This window comes from Podarcis erhardii, assembly GCF_964252035.2.
Source record: "Podarcis erhardii genome assembly, chromosome: 5".
In the NCBI taxonomy this organism is placed as follows: Eukaryota; Metazoa; Chordata; class Lepidosauria; order Squamata; family Lacertidae; genus Podarcis; species Podarcis erhardii.
In genome coordinates, this window is record NC_138509.1 from 93,490,735 (window position 1) to 93,510,318 (window position 19,584).

General features: G+C 47.3%; 1 protein-coding gene across 3 annotated transcripts in view; it reads left to right on the forward strand.

The window, feature by feature from the left end:
• EPHB3 (EPH receptor B3) overlaps window positions 1-19,584 on the forward strand; it is an 88,064-nt gene that overhangs the window by 33,595 nt on the left and 34,885 nt on the right. For all 3 annotated transcript variants that reach the window (XM_081862226.1, XM_081862227.1, XM_081862228.1), the window contains exons 2-3: window positions 2,852-2,916; window positions 6,816-7,488. In XM_081862226.1, the coding sequence (XP_081718352.1) occupies window positions 2,852-2,916; window positions 6,816-7,488 (738 nt within the window). The remainder of the gene's footprint in view (window positions 1-2,851; window positions 2,917-6,815; window positions 7,489-19,584) is intronic.

Sequence of the window (19,584 nt, forward strand, 5' to 3'; positions counted from 1 at the left end):
CCCATCATCTGCAGCTAGCCACAGGGGTCAGGGATGATGGGAGATGTGATTCTTTGTTTTGGGTGTGATTCAGAATAAAACTGGGCTGGTAGTACTATGAGTATTCCCGAAAACAACCACCAGTTAGATGGTGTTTTCTGGCTGTCTCTCTCTCTCTCTCTCTCTTTCTCAAATGTGCAAAAGTAATAAAATGATGCTAACTGCTATTCCGTGGGCCTTGGAGACAAGGTAATTAGGTCAGGAGCTGCATAAAGTCATAATGTCTAGCTTTGACTCTTGCATTGTGAGCAAGAAGGTCCCAGCCACTTTGGGTGACTGTGATGGAGAAGTTTTGTTCCGCAGAAGGGTGCCAAGGGTGCAGTGACAAACAAATTTGTCCATTCCACTTCCCATCCAATTCTCATTATTCCCAGCCTCAAGTTTGCCACGTTTCTGCATCAGTTTGCGATTTCATTTTTTAAGGGAAAAGTCCTCGAGACAACTCAATGGCAGTTTAGCACACTTTACTGCTCATCCACACATTTCCAAGGCAGTTTTGCCTCGTACACACATTTTTTTGCTAGCATTTCTGTACATTGACAAAAACAACAACTATGTGCGCTTTTATTTGTGCATGTTCCCCTAATGCATGTACACATTTTGTATGTTTTTAGGACTGAAGGACTTTGCAAAATTCAGAGAAATGGCAGGTTTTGAAGGGCAGCTGTGTCTCAGTTTGCACATTGTTTCAGGAAATCCAAACTAGGGAGATTTGCGTCAAAATGTGAACCGAACCGAACTAACTGCGCCCTACAGGGTTATCCCTTGTGGCTGGTTTCCTCGAGTCATTTCCCCGTACTGCCCGGTCTCTCATGATACCTCTTTGCAAGGACAGGTACTCAAAACCTTTTTAATAAGACAACCAGTCATGAACTGGGGTCTAGTTTTGTGATGTGTGCTTGCTATGCTGCTGGAACTCAGCTTGTTATAAACTCTTGCGGCCGCACAACTGTTTTTCCCACGCATCTGATTTTGCCCCAGAATCTTCCTCTTTCTCTCTCTCTCTCTTTCAGCTGATGTTATCAACCTGCTAGTGTTTAGTCCTCCATGTCAAATGCCCATCTTTCTCTTGTCGCGGATGCCAGCAAGCTGCAGAATGGCCTGGCGCTACTCAGGGTCAACCGTCTTTGGTTATGGCCCTGACAAAAATCCCAAACGCACTGTTGTTCATTCTCTCTCTCTCTCTCTCTCTCTCTCTCTCTCTCTCTCTCTCTCTCTCTGTTCACCCCCAAGGCTGAGGCTGGGACTTGGGAGGCTCTTTGGGGAATGCTGACAGGGAGGTTTTGGCTGTTAATCTGCTGCTGGAATGTTGGCCAGACGGTCAAATTCTTCCCCCCCTATTTTTTGAAACGGCACGAGTGAGCGGCGCATGGGAAGCTGCCTCCCTGCTCTTCTCTTGCTGGATAAACCTGCTTCAGCCTTCGCCGCCCTAGTCACGGGGAAAGCACTCCTTCTACCAGTGCTGCGGTTAATACATGCCAACACTGCCAGAGTCTGGGAGAAGAAGTTGGGGGGGGGGGTGGAGCTTTTCCTGCCTCTTCAGCCAGGTCTGCGCAGAAGTGAGGAATGGGAGAGGTCAAAAGGGTGGAGGGAGGGCAGTCATTAGGGTAGACCAAGCGTGTAACTCCAGGGAAATCTCCTTCCTGAAGGCAAAACAGCCCTAAAGTTCAGCCGTAACAAGGACCCTTGTTGTCCTGCAATCTTCCCACATCCCGTTCCATCCCAGGGTTAAGTTTTCACTTTTTTAAAAAATAAGAAGTGATCTCTAGGGGCTTGTGTTATGTGTAGGTTTCTGGTTTTTTTTTAAATAATTTTTATTAATTTTCATAAACAAAAAACACACAAATAAAAACATTCATAAACAACACATGACTTCCCCATGCCTCCCCTTCACTGCACCCTTGTTTCAATTTTTTTTTAGCAATCCTTCATTCCATTTCTATATTTAATTTCCCTCAAGATTCTCTTGACTTAAATATTTACAGCTATAATTCTCTGTTTCTTACTCCTTGACATTTTATCAATCTGAGATTTTGCAACAGTTCTTAAGATATATTTTAATTTTTTTCCAGTCCTCTTCCACTGTCTCTCTCCTCTGATCACGGATTCTGCCGGTCATCTCTGCCAGTCCCATAAATTCAGTCACCTGTGTTATGTGTAGGTTTCTGATGCTCTTGTTTCTTCCTCTCCTCCTACAAGTGCCAGGGCTTAGCTCCGGAACCTGTCGAAGGCAGCAGTGGCATGTCCCAGAGCATGTACAAAGTGCCATCCGCTGGGCCAACACAGGCAGCATCTCCATAACTAGCTGCAGGTGAAAAGTCATTCTGTGGGAGACCCAGTTCACTGTAATCTATCTGCTGCCTCGTTTTTTCGTGCCAGGCTAGGGGGTGTGCCAAGCTGAAGGTCCTCTTTGCTGTTTTCCAGAAGCCTCTTAAGTGTAATTTGACACACGTGTTGCTGTAACACGTTTTATTTTATTTGTATTTGTTAAATTTGTATACCGCCCTTCATCCGTAGATCTTGGGGCTGTTCACTGCATAAAAACACAAAATACATAATAAGTGCAAGAACGAAAACAAACCAATAACCCCATGATGTTAATGAGAGTTTTCGGTCTATTGCTGATCTTAATCTTTTGAATGGTTCTTTTAAACTATTTTTTGCCCATAATTGTATTGTGTAACTCCTTGGGTAAAACCTGCTTGAGGTTTTTATTTTTTACTTTTACAATCAAGCTGTGTAGAAATAAAACAAATAACTTTGTGCAACAGTGACCTCCAAGTTGTGTGTTTCTCTCTCTCCCACCCTCTAGAAACTCTGATGGATACGAAGTGGGTGACGTCTGAGCTGGCGTGGACGGCTCATCCCGAGACTGGGGTAAGATGTTCCATTCTCCAAAGGGGCCCGGGTTGGAACCAAACATGGGCAGAATTATGAACCACACTGCTTTTGTCTGCCTTTCCTCTCCTGTGCTAAACTTAGGTTTAGCTTAATCAATAGAGCGTGAGACTCTTGATCTCATGGTCGTGGGTTCGAATCCTGAACTGGGCAAAATATCCCTGCATTGCAGGGGATTGGACTAAATGACCCTCGTGGTCCCTTCCTACTCTACAGTTCTGTGATTCATGGATTCACCTGCTATTCCCAAATATTGCTTCAGCCACCCATGTGAATTCCTAGTAGTTGCAATGAGGGTAGCCCAAGAAGGCCACTTAGACCTATAAAAACTATGGAAATCAGTCATTTGCAGAATTTGCCTTTGGAGCAGTATGCACCAGGGCAGTGCTTATTCACATCAAACCATAGTTAAACAATAACTATGGTTTAACGTGACATGTCAGCGCAGACTTAAAAATAAATCATAAAATGTCATAAGAATTTCTGCTTCAGTCTTACTGTAACCCAAATTATTGTTTTAAAAGCAAAGTTCTTAAAAAAACATTTCATAGATTTGTGTAGCAGTGGCTGGTAAAGGAGGAAGTGGGATAAGTAAGGGGCAGTAGGTTGTGTGTAGGGATGAGCTGTGTCTAGAGCCTGTGAAGGGAAAAGACAGAGGTCACCATAAGAGAGAACCAAAAGATTGATTCTTTGGGGAACTGTAGTCATGTGCAAAATAATCATAGGTGATTTCTTAAAGTATGTGCTCCCATATCATGTTAAAAACCATAGTTATTGTTTAACTATGGTGTAATGTGAATGAGCTGCGCCATAGTGCATTCTGCTCAAAAAAAGCTCTGCTTTGCTCTTCTCCTTCTTGCTTCTGGAACAGCAAACCACAACAAACCACAGGTCTTTGCTCGTTGTGTCGTCTGAACCTGAGCTCATGGTTTGTTTTCCCCAAAGATGCCGCAAGCAACAAGCCAAAGAACAAACCTTGGCTACAGCTCATGGTTTGTTTGGAAAGAAACAAACCATTAGCTCAGGTTCAAACTAGCACAGCAAGTCGATTCATGAGGCTTGTTGTTCCTGATGCAGCCAGGAGTGTGGTAAGAGTGAACAGCGTTCTCCGGCATGCTGTTGGTTCAGATTAAACTATAGTTACATTAAACCATAGTTTAATGTGTGAACCATGCGGATATTTCTGCAAGCAGTAAAAAAAAAAAAAAAGCCCTCTAATGATTTGATTTTTAAAGGGAGACGGTTTTGTGCCATTAGCCTTGTCCTGCTTCTGCAGAAAATATTGGGTGTGTAGAATTATAAGAAGCCTTGGGGGAGTTTCAGAGACTGATATATGTCAGCTGTCATCATTCTGTCAAACTCTAGCATGACCAAAGAGCAGGACCCAGAATAGGAATGTTTATAAGGAGCAGATTTAATGACTGGGGTCACAAGGGCCAGAGAGAGAGAGAGTTTAGCCACCTTTTATTTTATCCTATATACAGTGGTACCTCGTTTACGAACTTAATCCATTCCTAAAGTCCGTTCTTATACCAAATCCATTCTTAAACCGAGGCGCGCTTTCCCTAATGAGGTCTCCCGCCACCAGTGCCCTTCCACCATTCGGCTTCCGTTCGTAGTCCGAGGTAAAGTTCACAAACCGGAACACTACTTCCTGTTTTGCGGAGTTCACAAACTGAATAGTTCATTAACAGGACTGTTCGTAAACCAAAGTATCACTGTGGTTGGATGGTCTCTCCATTCAGTTCTATGGGGCAAATTAAACTGCAGCCTCCCCCGTTGCACAGGCTGGCCTAGTCCGCTCTTCCGAGGATTCCCCTCTTGTGTATTTGCACATAAGTGTGTGCACACATGCCTGTGTGCAATGCAGCATCTGCAGAGATGCACTGCGCCACCATCGAGGTATATACATCTGTAGTATATGCAGATACGAGCACACACAGAACACTTGCCATAACCGGAAATTCCCTAGCAAATAATAAAACGGCAACAAAAATGGGCGATCCTGGTTTGCTCCTTTCCTCATAACATCCAAACGTGTCCTGGGGCCGCTGACCTCTTGTTTGATCACCAACTAATATTGCGAATGGTGCTGCTCATTAATAGCATCATTGACTTCATGACCACAACAAAAGCCTGTTGCAAGTTGTTACAGGCAGACGCTGCGTGACTTCATCTCTTCCCACGGCTTTCCCTTTTGTTTCTGTGCTTTGGTGGGGTTTTCGCTACCACCCATGAGAACTAGAAACTTGATCCCTCCCTTCCCCCCAATATATCATCCCCCCCACTCCCCCAAGCCATGAAAGCTGTTCATTCGGGGGTGAGGAATGTTCTTCTCTCCAGGCAAGTTTTCAGCAAATCTTCCTCACCCTCCAGCTTCCCCGCCAATTGCATTATGGGGCCAGGGTTTGGGAGCCAGGGATGAGAGCTCTGTTCCAGGCCAAGGTTTGCATTTCCTCCTGGAACATTTCCCGTGGGCTGCATGTCAGTGTTGGGTGTGGCCAGAGGCAAAACTGGGTGAATCAGTGAATTGGGACTCTCTACGGTCAGCTACATTCCAGCCGTGCAAAACCAGATTTTTATATTCTAGTACGAAAACGGCACAGATCAACTGCCTAGAGTTACCTGCCTTCACATAGCTTCCAGTTTGGGCTTTGAGATGGAGCCAAGATTGCTAACGGATGATGCCCATGCAGATTTGGTTTTTTAATTTCACCCTACCTTCTCTCCAAGGCTTGTGTGTTCCTGCCTCTGCAGCTAATCCCACGTGCGACGGGTATTAGTGCCAATTTAACAGGAGAGAGGGGCCTTAGCTCTGCAGTGGGGAGCAGAATTTTGCAAGTAGCACATCCCAGGTTCAGTCCTGGCATCTACACTCTGAGGATGTTGCACTTTGACGGGCTGGGGAAAGGCTTACGCTTGGGAGACCTTGGGGTGTCTCTCTGCCAAAGAAGGCAACCCAAGACTGAAACCAGCTGCCAGTGGGGTCAAAGGGCTCCGTGCCCTGATGTCAAGTGGGCTTGTGGGCTTCCCAGAGGCAACTTGTTGGCCACAGTGGGATTTAGGAACACAGGAGGGCTGCCTTGCACTGAGTCAGATCATTGGTCTAGCTCAGTCTATTTTGATCGGCAGTGGCTCTCCAGGGATTTTGGGTGGAGGTCTTTCCTTGCCATACCTGGAGATGCCAGGGACTGAACATGGGACCTCCCACATTCAAATCAAATACCCTACCACTGAGCTACAGTCCTTCCCCATGATTTATGGTGGCAACATTTATGTCCTTGCATCCAAACTTTTCAGTAGCAAACAGCTTACGTTGGGAAGAGTCTCAGTGATATGCCTGGGTGTCCTGGTTTGCTTTGCCCTTCTTAGAGTGGCTTGAATTTTTCAATTTTCAAAAATGAGGGGTACTAAAAAGTTGAAACATGACTCAGGAAATCAAATAGCGTTTTTGGTTAAATTATTATGATTTCGCTTTGCTTGATAGGTGGAATGTGTGTGAAACTGCACAGAAGTCGTTAAAACTGCCAATACTTGCAGTTATATTATATATTACTATTATTAGTATTTATAATTACTATTATTTAGCATTACCTGACAGTTTCATAAGGTCAAATTAAAATGCTATGGTTTTCCAATAGCGGTTAAACTTCTTAATCAGATGTAGACTTGCCAAGCCAAAAGTTATCCAATCACAAAAATAACAGCAGATTTGAATTCCTTGCACCCAAAAACATTTTTTCTAGGAGAAAAAATTTGCAAAACAGTAAGTTCCTCCTCCCCCCTTAAAACGACACGCCCTACTTAGCCATGCCTCCCCTTTCTCTCATTAAAAATAAAGAAATAATAATGGACCGGTGTCATTTAATTTTGTGCAGTGGGAAGAAGTCAGTGGCTACGACGAGGCCATGAACCCCATTCGGACGTACCAGGTGTGCAACGTGCAAGAAATGAACCAGAACAACTGGCTGCGCACCCAGTTCATCGAGCGCCACGACGTCCAGCGCGTCTACGTGGAGCTGAAATTCACGGTGCGCGACTGCAACAGCATCCCCAACATCCCCGGCTCTTGCAAAGAGACCTTCAACCTTTTCTACTACGAGTCAGACACGGACTCTGCCTCTGCCTCCAGCCCCTTCTGGATGGAAAACCCTTACGTCAAAGTGGATACAATTGCCCCCGACGAGAGTTTCTCGAAGCTGGAATCTGGCCGGATGAACACCAAAGTCCGCAGCTTCGGGCCCCTTTCCAAGAATGGCTTCTACTTGGCTTTCCAGGACCTGGGAGCTTGCATGTCGCTCATCTCCGTCCGTGCCTTCTACAAAAAGTGCTCCAGCACCATTGCTGGCTTTGCCGTTTTTCCCGAGACCTTGACTGGAGCGGAGCCGACCTCCTTGGTCATTGCTCCGGGCACCTGCATCCCCAATGCGGTGGAAGTGTCCGTGCCCTTGAAACTCTACTGCAATGGCGATGGGGAGTGGATGGTACCCGTGGGAGCTTGCACCTGTGCTGCTGGGTATGAACCAGCTATGAAGGAGACTCAGTGCCTAGGTAAGTGGTGGGCTCCCTCCTGGCGTTCCTTGGTTGTGTGTGTTGAGACCGTTGCTTTAGTTCCTGGCTGGTTTGCCCAATGTATGCTGCTGGTGTAGACATTTTGGCACTCGGGGGAGAAAATCTTAATTCTCTCTTTCCCGCCGCCTCTATCCCCAAGGGTCAAAAAATTAATTAGATTACGATTTCTGCCAGCTAAACCAGATGTCTCACCTGACTCAGAGTAGGGCCGGCTCATTGTTAATGGTGTACACCATCACGTCAGTCTCAGCTTTTGTCTTCGTATACAACACTGTGCTAGAATCTTGAGGCTGCAGCACTGGCAGCCACCAAGAGTGGTCAAGAGTGGGGCAAAGGCAGCATGTCAAGGACTGGTTGGAAGGCAGCAGAGGCAAAAGCCTTTTAAGGTCTCTAGAGTCCGTACTGTTTTTCAGTGCTTTATATGATCAAAAGCAGCACCTTGTCCTCCGCTCTGGAACGATGCCACCAACCCAGGTTCCTGCTCTCTCTTTATGCAACTGACAGCTCACAAATGCCAGAAGTGTGCACACACACCACCCTCCTTTGAGCCTGACCTCCTGACATCTTAGCTTTAAAATTAAAAGGTCTCTGTTTCTGGGTCAGAGCCTGGGCACATTAAAGCCTCTGAGGTTTATACTGGCCTCGTCTCGCTAATACCTTCTGCCATGGCGAATGTCTGGTGTGTGTGTTTGAAAGTCTAGCAGGTAGCCAGGGAACAGCTTATCTCTGCTTTCTTCCTTAGCACTCTTTCCCCCAATTCCTCTGGTCATAGAGTGCTTATTTCAGTGTCTGGAGGTTATCTCCCAAAGTGTAAATCCAATTGACTCTGAATCAAACAAAGCCTTGTGGTATTGTCACTGCAAGGCGGTGCTGGGGCACTGAGGAGCAGCCGTCCGTGGCTTGGAGGGGTAGCCAGAGAAGCAAAGAGTGAGCACTGCCTGCTGCCAGCTTCGAGGCTGCGAACCTGGAATCGTAGAACCGTAGAGTTTGAAAAGGGACTCTAGGGGTCATCTAGTCCAGCCTGCTGCATTGAAGGAGTCTCAGCTAAAGAATCCCTGACAGATGGCCACCCAATCTCTGTTTAGAAACCTCCAAGGAAGGAGAGCCCACCAGTTTCTCAGGTACTCTCGCTCTCAGGAAGTTCTTCCTCGTGTTTAGTCGGAATCTCCTTTCTTGTAAAACCTGTTCTTTTGAAAAACATGTCTGTAAAACATGGCACTAGGACATTGACTCATGCTCTGGGGTGTGTGAGTCTGTGTGTGTGTTTTAGTGCTTTTGTAGGGAATGCAAAGTATATCATCACATTAACACTTAATCACAGCTGCAAAAGATCTGGGTACTTGGAGGGCAGGGAAAATGGGGGAAAGGGAGAGAGAGGGGGGGGAGGTCTCTCCTATTGTGCTGCTCCTTGGTTCAGGCTGCCAGAGTGTGAATTCTGCCTGCTCCAGAGCCCAGCCAACAATGCAAGACACCTTTCTTTGGGAAGTCCCTTAATGCGTCTGAGTGTTTGCCTCACGTTGCTCTGAATTCTTGAACAAGGAGAAGCCGCCTGAGCTGTATGTACAAGTGGCCACTGCAAAAAGGAAGATCGGTAGGAATCTGCCTTATACTGGCTAGCTCCTGACTGCGGACACTGACTGGCAGCAACTGTTCAGGATTTCAGGCGTATGACTTTCCCAGCAGGTTCCCAGAGTTGCTGGGAAGTGATCCTGGGACCTCCTGCAGCCAAACCAAGAATCCCCTGACCTGCATCCCTTCTCAAAGGGAGGGAGAGGGCTGTCATGCCCAGGAAAGGTCAGCTATGGGCCAGGAGCAATTGGCCCTGGATTTGTAGAGCATAGCCTGCCCTTTGGCAGTATCAAAGTCTCTTTCTGATTCTTATGGAGGTTGGGAAGGAGAACTAATTCTCCTATGCGCTGTGTTTTGTTTCAGTCCATTAACTCTCCACTCCCACTTAATCACTTTTAGGGTAATTTTTGGAACAGTAGATGATTACTGTTTTGCTTCCGCGAATGGGAAACGGAGGCTGGTTCTGTGTAGTGTCCAAGGCAGCCAAGGGGACTTGTTGTTGACGCGAGAATTAGGCTTAAGCCACTCACAACCTCAGAGGGTTGTTGTTGGAGATCAAATGAGGAGCTGAGCAGGGAGAACCGCGTCTGCTGCCTTGAGCTATTCGGAGAAAAAGGTGGGATAAAAAAATGCGATGAATGAAGAAATTGATCCTGAAAGGCCCCTGAAAGAGCAGTAGAGTTTAGGCCGCGATCCCACACCCACGTGCCAGGGAGCAAGCTCCATTCAAGTCAATTGGACTTTCTTCTGAGTAGACAGGCATCAGATTGCGCTCTTCATTGTGCTCCTTCCCCCCTGCAAAAACAAAACAAAAGAAGAAAACCCAACCAGGTATTTTATGTCTGTTCTTAACTTGCTCTGACTTCTCCAAGCCTTCAGGAGTGAGCAAACTGGGACTCCTAAATCAATCAGTCAAGAGAACCTGCGTAGGCAAGGCGACGAGAATCAGGATGCCTGCAGGGGAGACTGCAGCGACAACAAGAACTGTTGAATATTTGGCACTGGTGGCTGCCAAGATTTGCCTCTGGAGGGTTATTCTCAGGGAGAGAGCTTCTGCAAAACCTGAGTTTAGTGGGGTGTGATCCAGCCGGGTCATGTCACGTGTAGAGGAGGCGGAGAACCTCAGGCTCAGGGGCCAGATGTGGCCCTCTAGACCTCTCTGTTAGGCCCTTGGAACTCTGCCTAGGCCACACACCCGCACCAGCCACATCCTCTTTCTCCAGGCCACTCTCCTTACCATCCCTTGCTCCGTAGCTTAATCTCAGGGTTGTGGGTTCGAGCCCCATGTTGGCTGAAAGGGACCCGTATTTCAGGGGGTTGGACTAGATGATCCTTGCAGTCCCTTCCAATTATACAATTCTTTGATTCTAAGATTCACAACCTCCTTGAGTGTTCTTGCCTGGCTGGAATGTGTCTTTGGACTCTAATAGTGACTCGTTTGCCTGATTGATGTGCTGGGCGTGTGATTTGTGTGTGTGGAAACCAGCCCACTTAAAGGTAATGGCTTTCTTTTCTGTTTGCCCTCCAGAATCTGGCATACATAGGTTTACTGCATCTGTGTGTGGAGGTTCAGTTTAGCTGTCATGGCCGATAGACGAATTCCCCATGCAGATGTTGTTGTTTGTTCTCCATCTTTTGGGAATGAATTCCATAAGCGGACCATGTGTTCATCCTCCTAAGTGATCCCCCCCCCCCGTTAGATTTGATACTGTTCGTACAAAACACAGATGGGCAATCTGTGCCCCATGTTATCTTGCAGCCATAATGTTATGCAGGTGGCAAGCAAAGTGGGAAATAGGGTGCAAGGCAAGAAGATGATGGGGTGAGGGTATCCTCACCCACTTCAGACTCCATCCCTGCTTGCTGCTGGTATGGGACTCCTAACATATATTATTAATCCCAAGGCAACGTGGACCTTTGGCAGGGAAAGGGTTACCCACCCTTGGTGTAAAATGTGTGAATATTTGAAACTACAAAGCAAGTTGCTGGTCATGAGATGGGTAAAAGCACCATAATACTAATTGCTGTGATGTTATTTTTTACTGGTGAGTAAAAATCTGGCTGGTTTGGTGGCACCACCCACAGCTCTGGGTCTTAACGTTTTTGTCTGATTGATCAAAATAGGCCAAGCTATCTTCCCTACGGTTTGTCTGACCTTTCCTCCTGTTTTCTACCTCCCTGTATCTTAGGGGGTCTCCTGGCCCTGCCCCAGGCAGATATTAGCAACCATACCGGTATTTGTAAGTTCGGGTCCATGCATTCTGCCATCTTGCCTTGCTGTGTTCAGCCATTTTGTCGGACAAGGCAAGAAACGATTCAGCAGCATGCTCTCAGCCCCTTTTGGACGCCTGCTAAAGTTTTGACAGGTGTAGACTTTGCTACGATATCCAGTTCATCATCTAGGCAGGTTCTTGGCGCAGATCCAGTACAAATCTTCATTTGCTACTTTGTGCGCTGGGTAATTTAACAGAAAAAGAAAAAAAAGAGAGATGCGTGTACATGTGTGTGTCTTCTTGTGCCTTTAAAGCTGGAGATCTTCCATATGAAGGTTTCATGTCCGTAAATGGAAACAGATTTTAAGGATTTGCAGCGCCTTGAAGTTTGCCAGATTTCCTGTAAGTTGTGATGGGACTTTGAAAATGTTCACATATTCCTTGGGCAAATCTGAAATAGACCTGACTCTCCACTCACTCTTCCTTCCCACTCTCTTTTAAGAGAGGGATTCGTGAATCTTCTGCTTATATGCAGTCCCGAAAAATCCTCCCATAAAAGGCTTGCATGTGAAATCATAATTCGCAAGCCTAACGTTTACTCCTGGGGGAGAGGATACCAGCGGTCTTCTTAGCCGCACACTGTAAAATATCAGTGGTTTTTTGCAAAGAATAAATCACACAGCCCTACCAGGGGTGGGCAATACTACCTCAGATAGTTGCCATTCATTATTATAAAAGAGATTCCTCCAACAGGATCAGTTCACTGTACATTGCAATCCTGTCCCCTTTACAACAGCCCTGTAAGGTAGGCTGAAGGAAAGTATTGTCTGGTACAGTACCCTTAATTCCAAATGGACCCCCCCCCCCGTGGTCCTCCAGGTGGTGGACTTGCAACTTCCATTAGCCCTGACCCTTGCAGGCTGGCTGGGGATGGTGTGAGTTGGAGGTCAGTAGCATGGGGAGGGCCACCAACCCCACCCCTTCGCTTGCCACTGCAAGTACGCAGGGAGAGCAAACTACAGCGGACGCTCGGGTTGCGAATGTGATCTGTGCGGGATGCACGTTTGCAACCTGCAGCGTTCACACGTTTGCAATTGCGCACGCAGGGGTTGTGATTCGGCGCTTCTGCGCATGTGCAAAGTGCGATTTAGCGCTTCTGCCCATGCATGGCCGCCGAAACCCAGAAGTAACCCGTTCTGGTACTTCCGGGTTTCGGCAGTCCGTAACGCAAAAAACCGCAACCTAAAGCAGCTGTAACCCGAGTTATGACTGTATTCCTGTGTGCAAAATCTGTCTTGCCTGGCAATCGGGAGGCAGCTCTTTCTAGTCAGATGCAGCCAGGTAGTTGGCCGCTGACAAGCCTCTCCGTAAATAGCACTGAAGTCAGGGGGCAGGAGAAGATGCAGAAGTGTTGTGCGGTTAAGAATGAAATACCCCAGGCTATGATACTGTGGAGTCGCAGGTTTCAGTTGCCACATCTGAGCAAACGGTGTGTGCATAACATGCTTCCTGGAGTCAGCAGCTTTGGGTTTTCTCTGCCCACAGAAAAGCTATCAGCCATAGAACGTTAATAAACACTGCAGCTTCTGTCAAGTAAGTAAAAACGCCAGCATGGCTTGGAAAGCCTTCCAACTGGTTCTCGGAAAAGAGGGGTTGTTGCACTGTTAGCAGAAAGCAGGGTGGGCAGGGAAGCACATTGGAAGGGGAAGGGGGCCTGAGGGCAAGGCACCCAGAAGCAGAGGGGCTGAAGGGAGAACGGCAGGCTGTCTTTAAAACTGGGTGCTGCGCCTGGGGGACGGGAGACAGAGAGGCTCGGGAAGCATTTGTTCCCATTCTCTGCTTCCGGTTCTTCAGACATTTGCTGATCCTGAGTCCCATGAGCTTGCTGAGGAGTCTCTGGGGGAGTAATGTGTGTACTTAGCACCCAGAACTGTCGAGTCCTGCGTTCAAACCCTTTTGGGTGTCTTCGAAAGAGGATCAGACAAATTCTCATGGGACAGATCAGGCGATTGGCGGCTACGATCCATAGTGTCTATATTCTGCCACCACTGTTGGAGGCAGAATGCTTATGAGTACCACTTAAAATCATAGATTGCCTTCTCTGGCCTTCTTTCTTTCTTTGCAAGAAAGGAGCCACCTCTGATACTCTCTGTCTCACAGTGTTCTGCACTGGAGAGGCATGACCCTGGCTGCTTCCCATAGAGAATTCTGACAACTTTTATTTGGCTTATAGTAAACCTTTGGGAGTTAAGCTGGTTGTGAGGGTTTGATCTGCTGCAGCTTCCAAGGTGTGAGACTTGGGAAACCCATGGCCTTCCAAATGTTGCTGACGCACAGCTTGCATCATCCCCAGCAAACGTGGCCAGGGCTGAGAGGAGTTGCAATTCAGCAAATCTGGACGGCCTGAGGTTCCCCATGCCTCATACTACTTTCAAACTTCCGTTTCTGTGTTGAAATGAATTGCCTGTTATTATTTTACACGTTACACATACACCCGAAAACCCAGGTTTGCCACCAAGTGTACTCTCCACACCGAACAGCAACCAAACGGCTGTATCAGGGACTTTTATGCTTGGACCGGTAACTTTAGGCTGAGGCTGCGGCCTAGCCAGGTGTGCTGTGGAAGATGCTGAAGAAGATGGCATTTGCATCCTAGACCCCTGTGATTTGCGGGGATTATGAAGGCTATGGACTGGCCCAGGCTTTGTTCCCAATCCTTGAGGGGAGGTTTTGGTTTTGGCCATTCTCCCTTCTCCCCTCCGCTCTCTCAGCCGGCAGTTCTGAGAGAGGTTGCTCCTGCCTCACAGTAAATAACAATAAAACTGAATTGCAGCTCAGATGGATTTACAGCAAGGTCTTCTCCACTCCTTTCTAAACTTCCTGGTCTTTTGAAGATCTCCCGCATCTCTTTCATCTTCCCTGATCCTGCATTCAGAGCTGTTAATAATATGTAACTGGAAATCCCACTCCCAAGAGGACAGAGGATTTTGCTCTCTGGTGCCCAATGGAGCCACCTGGGCATGGAGAGCTGGTGCTGGCGCCCTTCAAGCCTCGTTTGCATTTATTTAATTAGCGCACGGCTTTCCCTCTGGGACCCGGCTTGGTTCTTCAGGTGGGGGAACCGGAGACACAGACCCTCAGATGGGAGATTGAGGTGGCTGTCAGCGCCTGCAGAAAACTGTGGTCTGACCTGTCCTGCAGGGTTGCGGAACCCTTTTGAGACCAGGGGCCGCATTCCTTTCCGGACAGGTTTCAGGGGCCACATGCCAGAAATGTGTGGAATCTGAGGCATAAATGGGTGCAGCGACATGAATTTTATGTAGGCTAGTTTCTGTGCACACTTCCATGGTCCTCTCTACCCTCCTGGCATGGGTGCAGAGTCCCGACGGCCAATTAAAGGCTTGGAGGGCCTCACTCAGTCTCTCAGCCTGAAGTTCCCTAGCGTTGCTTGAACCCATCAATCCATAAAACCTGGCGCCCTCTCAGATATGTGTTAGATTATATAACTCCCCTCACCCCCAGCCCATGTTAGGAACTCAGGTATATAAGCTAATCGCTAAATGGCCTGTGTGTGCATTTACAGAAGTTTTCCACCCTTCCCCAACCCTCATTTGCCTTTGTTCCGCGTGAGCGTAGTACAAGACAGAGCTGTTTAAACTGGATGTGCACTTCCAAAGAGCTTTCCTGGCCTCTGTGCCTTCCGAAATCATTGCCGTCTCATTACCGCCGCGATAAGGCTTCAGTGTTGATGTTTCCATAGTGTGTGGGCCTGTGTTGTGTGCATGCCTTGATGCCATATAAATGTTAAATAAATCATACTGGTGCCAAGGAAGATAATGCACCGAATGTGGACGGTTTATGTTTGTGCTTCCTGTCCGTCGCCGTCAATGGGGCTTTTATCAAGGTAGAAAGCAAGCAGAAGTGGTTTTTCCAGGCTCCCCTTTGCCTCCACATAAGGCTGTCTCCACTGGGTTCATTTGTGCAAACCCTTTTAATCACCGGGTGAACACAGCATCATGACAGATGATGTCTGAAGATGTATAATTCTCCTCCCCCCCCCCCTTTTTAGTAGTGTGGGCAACTATGGGACAATTGGGGAAGCGGGGTTGTCAGGTGGCAAGGCAAGTACCTGCAGTAGCCAGATTCCAAAACGTCTGCTCGTTGCATTACCATTTACTCCTGCAAGCGAAAGGATTTGCTTCTAAAGTCTACTGAAATGTGTTCCTTGGAGGAATTAATCGTTCTGTGTTTCTGTATGAGACTTTTTGCCTGATTGAAAAGAAGCAGGCCTGCAGCGTGCAGAAAGACCACAAGTAGCCTCTTCCTTGAGCAGGTAATTCTGTGTTTGCTCCAAACTCACCAGGTGCAGAAATGGGGCAAAATTACCTACTGGATAGATCAGATGCACCAAACACACCAGAAGCAGAGATGGGCCAGAATTACCCTCCTCCTGGTGGGTAATTGAGAAGGAACTAAAGCTGAAGAATTGACCCATGCAGAGACACATTAGGCTCCTTCTTCTTTGCGGCTGGCTGGGTGAGCGTGCTTGCACTCACTGGAGCATTTATTTTTTTTAGAAAAATTGTCACCGACTGCAAGCAGTTCTCCCTTGTGGCCTGTTGGTGTGGCTTGGCTCACAGCTTGGAAATTACTAAGCTAAGTGCTCTCAAAGTTTTATTTAGTTGACGGGTTGACGCGCATTGCATGCTGTGTATCAAACGTGACTAATTCATGCAAATATGACTTTGGAATGCAAAAGTAAAATACGCCTTATGAGGCATGTGCTTGATATTAGGTGTGGTGGGGGAGCAGCGCCTAAAATAATGCAACCTTGCAAGTAAGTATTCAGAACTCGCTAGCGCTGAAAATTTTGGTTTACTACCATGCTTTCCCAAACACACCAATGTTGGTGATTTATTCCTAATGGGTCTGATATTACTGTACTAGCAGACAGAAATTGGTTATATACAATTTGGTTAATTTATAAGAACTTGCTCACTTGGGAGATAATTCTGGCTCACCACAGGTGATCAGAACAAATGGCAGGTTGCAGCCCTCTGACAGCACACCTTAAAGGTGTAGGAGTTGTACAATAGGCAGGAGATAATGGCTGCTCCCCATTTGCCAGCCTGCCATCTAAAAATCTAAGTTTAATGAATGCAAAACTACAGAACTCAGAGTGGAGGATTTAAAAGTTTTGATGGTTTTTGTTTTGTCCTTAAGAACTAGAAGAGACGAAGGAGCCAAAAGGGATTAGGATAGAAGGAAAATACTAATCAGTGTTCAAGGATGCATGCAAAAATTAACTGGTGAGAGCAGGACCGAGAGCATATATTTTAAGATGCTATTAAAAATAAAACCGGGGGGAGTACAAGCAAAGATGGCAGAGCTGCAAAAGAATCTGTAATCAAAACTAGCCATTTGAGACTTAGGCTGTCAGCCTGGGATGCTGGCCTGGGTTGGGAGGAATGATGTGGGACACCTGGAGCAAGGTGGAGGAAGATTCAGAGGCAGGTGGAGCCTCACTCCTGACATTCGCCAAGGTTCTGCGTTGCAGCCTCTGCCTGCGCCCCGAGAAAGAGATGAGATGTGGGTGGAGAGCAGCAGCTATCAATGTTTCCAGCTAGGGAAAAAATCCCGGGGCAAGCAAAACTTGGCACTGCAGCTGTCTGTAACCGAGAGGAGGAATTTTGGTGAGATTTTGCTCTGGCTGTAATCCGCAGGTTCCCATGTGCAGCCTTTTAATAATCATAATTATTGGCAGCTCAGTGGCTGACTGTGTGCCAGTCTCTGCATTTTGGACCTGACCTCTGTGAGAGTTCTTGTGAGAGCAACATAGGGGAGCTCTCCACATACAAATGGTGCCTGGCCCAGACTTTGGTGTTCTCTACTAGGCCTGGGAAAGATGTCCTGGTGGGGGAAAGTGGGGCAGTTTATTAACGGGGGCAGGTGGGCCCGGCAAAGTGGAGGGGGGGGGGAGAAAGTGGGCAGCCAAGAGGGCATGATGGGGGCAGTGGGTAGGGCAGACTACGCAAATGGTTTAATCACACCCACCCAAAAAAGCCTCAAAACATTTACTGAAAGCCAAGAGGACCAACCCAAATCCGAAATAATGCAAAATTGGGTGAAAACTGGGGGAGCGGTGCAACTCACATCAAATTAGCTGGTAATGGCAGTGATAAAGAGGTAGCTCTACAACGCCAGTTTAACACCCACAAAATGATGGGGCTTGGCCGAAGCTCCATGGATTTGCATTGGGGTCTCTCTCTCTTCTTTCTTTCTTTCTTTCTTTCTTTCTTTCTTTCTCTCTCTCTCTCTCTCTCTCTCTCTCTCTCTCTCTCTCCCCCTCTCCCTCTCCCTCTCCCTCTCCCTCTCCCTCTCCCTCCCTCCCTCCATCCCTCCCTCCCTCCCTCCCTCCCTCTCTCCACCTAACCTACCTCACAACCTTTTCAGGAGGATAAAAGGTGGTGGAGGAATAGGCCAATTCCCCCCCCCCACCAGCTCCTTGGAGGAAGGTTGGAGTAAAAATGTTATTTCAGAAAACAAAGGCCATATTGACTGGACGCAGGTCAAGGCGCAAAGACCCCGTAACCAATTGTATTCCTTGCATGCATGTGTGAGAGAAAGATTGATGGTCTTTTGGACTGCCTTATCTACACTCATCCATCTGAATCCTGCTTTGTTGACTTTTTCGGAAACTGTGCAAAACCTTTTAAGCTGACCTCTGCCGGGATGAAGGGGTTTGATCTCCAGTGACTCGGCTCCCTCCCTACCCACCCCCATATACCCCCGTTTCACGTTATTCTCCTCATCCTTGCTCCAGATAATTATTTATTATGTGTGGCTTTCTCGTGTTTATTACACACCCATGGGTCTTTCTGAGTAATACCCCTCCCCACCTTCTCACTATATAGAAGGGTCTGGAAACTTCTGTTTCAGTGTATCTGAAGAAGTGTGCATGCACACGAAAGCTCATACCAAGAACTGACTTAGTTGGTCTTTAAGGTGCTACTGGAAGGAATTTGTTTTGTTTTGACTATGGCAGACCAACACGGCTACCTATCTGTAACTGGAACTATGGAAGGCACCACATTGAGCCGCATGAAATGGAAGTCCATCAACCTCACCAAGAAACTTGCACAGGTACAGACTGATATCTTCTTTCTTACTAAATGCAAGAACCTGGACATTATACCCAAGGGTCTTAGAATTAAGAACCCTCTACAATCCACGTATCCCACTGAATATGCAAGCCATTTTTCACCTTTTCACCCCTTGCTTTTTCCTGTAAGACCTATTGCAGTCGTTAAGAGTCGTCAACAGGCTCATCACAGCTATCTGCCAATCACCCATTCCCACCACCCTTCTGAGTAATACCCCTCCCCACCTTCTCACTATATAGAAGGGTCTGGAAACTTCTGTTTCAGTGTATCTGAAGAAGTGTGCATGCACACGAAAGCTCATACCAAGAACTGACTTAGTTGGTCTTTAAGGTGCTACTGGAAGGAATTTGTTTTGCTTTGACCATGGGTCTTTGGCATTCAGGGCTGTGCTCTTGGAGATCTGTGGATGTTGTAGGAACAGCCCTACCCTAAACAAAACACCAGCAAGGGCCTCCTGGGATTTCACAAGGTTTGGAAATTACATGCTCAGAAGATGTGCTGTTGTCAGTTCTGCCTCAGCCTGGGCTGAGCCTCCTGGCTTTGAACCCAGGCTCTGGGGTTGGGCCCCGCCGAAAGCCCGTTTCTAATTAAGCCCTTTGCAATGTATTTGGGTTTCTGAGGCAGCGAGAGGCAAATACCGGTAACCATCAGCAGTGAAAACCCCGTGCGGGGCTTAAAATGAGGGCAATTTGGGCCTGGCTTGTCTTTTAAGTGAATTTTTTTAGAGGGGTTCCTTTGGATTTGGTTCTGGCAAAACAACGGTGTCAATTGACTGCCTTCTTGACCTCAATTCAGTTCTCCAGTTCCTCCAAACACTCAGCTCCGCTCCTCAAGTCCTTCCTATCTCTCTTGCTCTCTCGAGGAAAAAAAAAAAGGGGGGGGGAATCCACTATGGAACTGAATTAGACTCTTCAACCTACAGATAATGCCTCCACAAATCAAAAGCACCTTGGAAGAGGGGGGGGGAAACCCAGAACAGCAGCTTAGAATGAGAGGTGCCACCTCAGCCACACATCTCCACACCATCTGCAAGCACTTAGGAGAGAAGGATTGGAGGGTTCATAAAGCACAGCTTTTTGCCAGTCGAACCTGATTGCTGCCTTTAACGAAATTGCATGGTTTCTGGACAA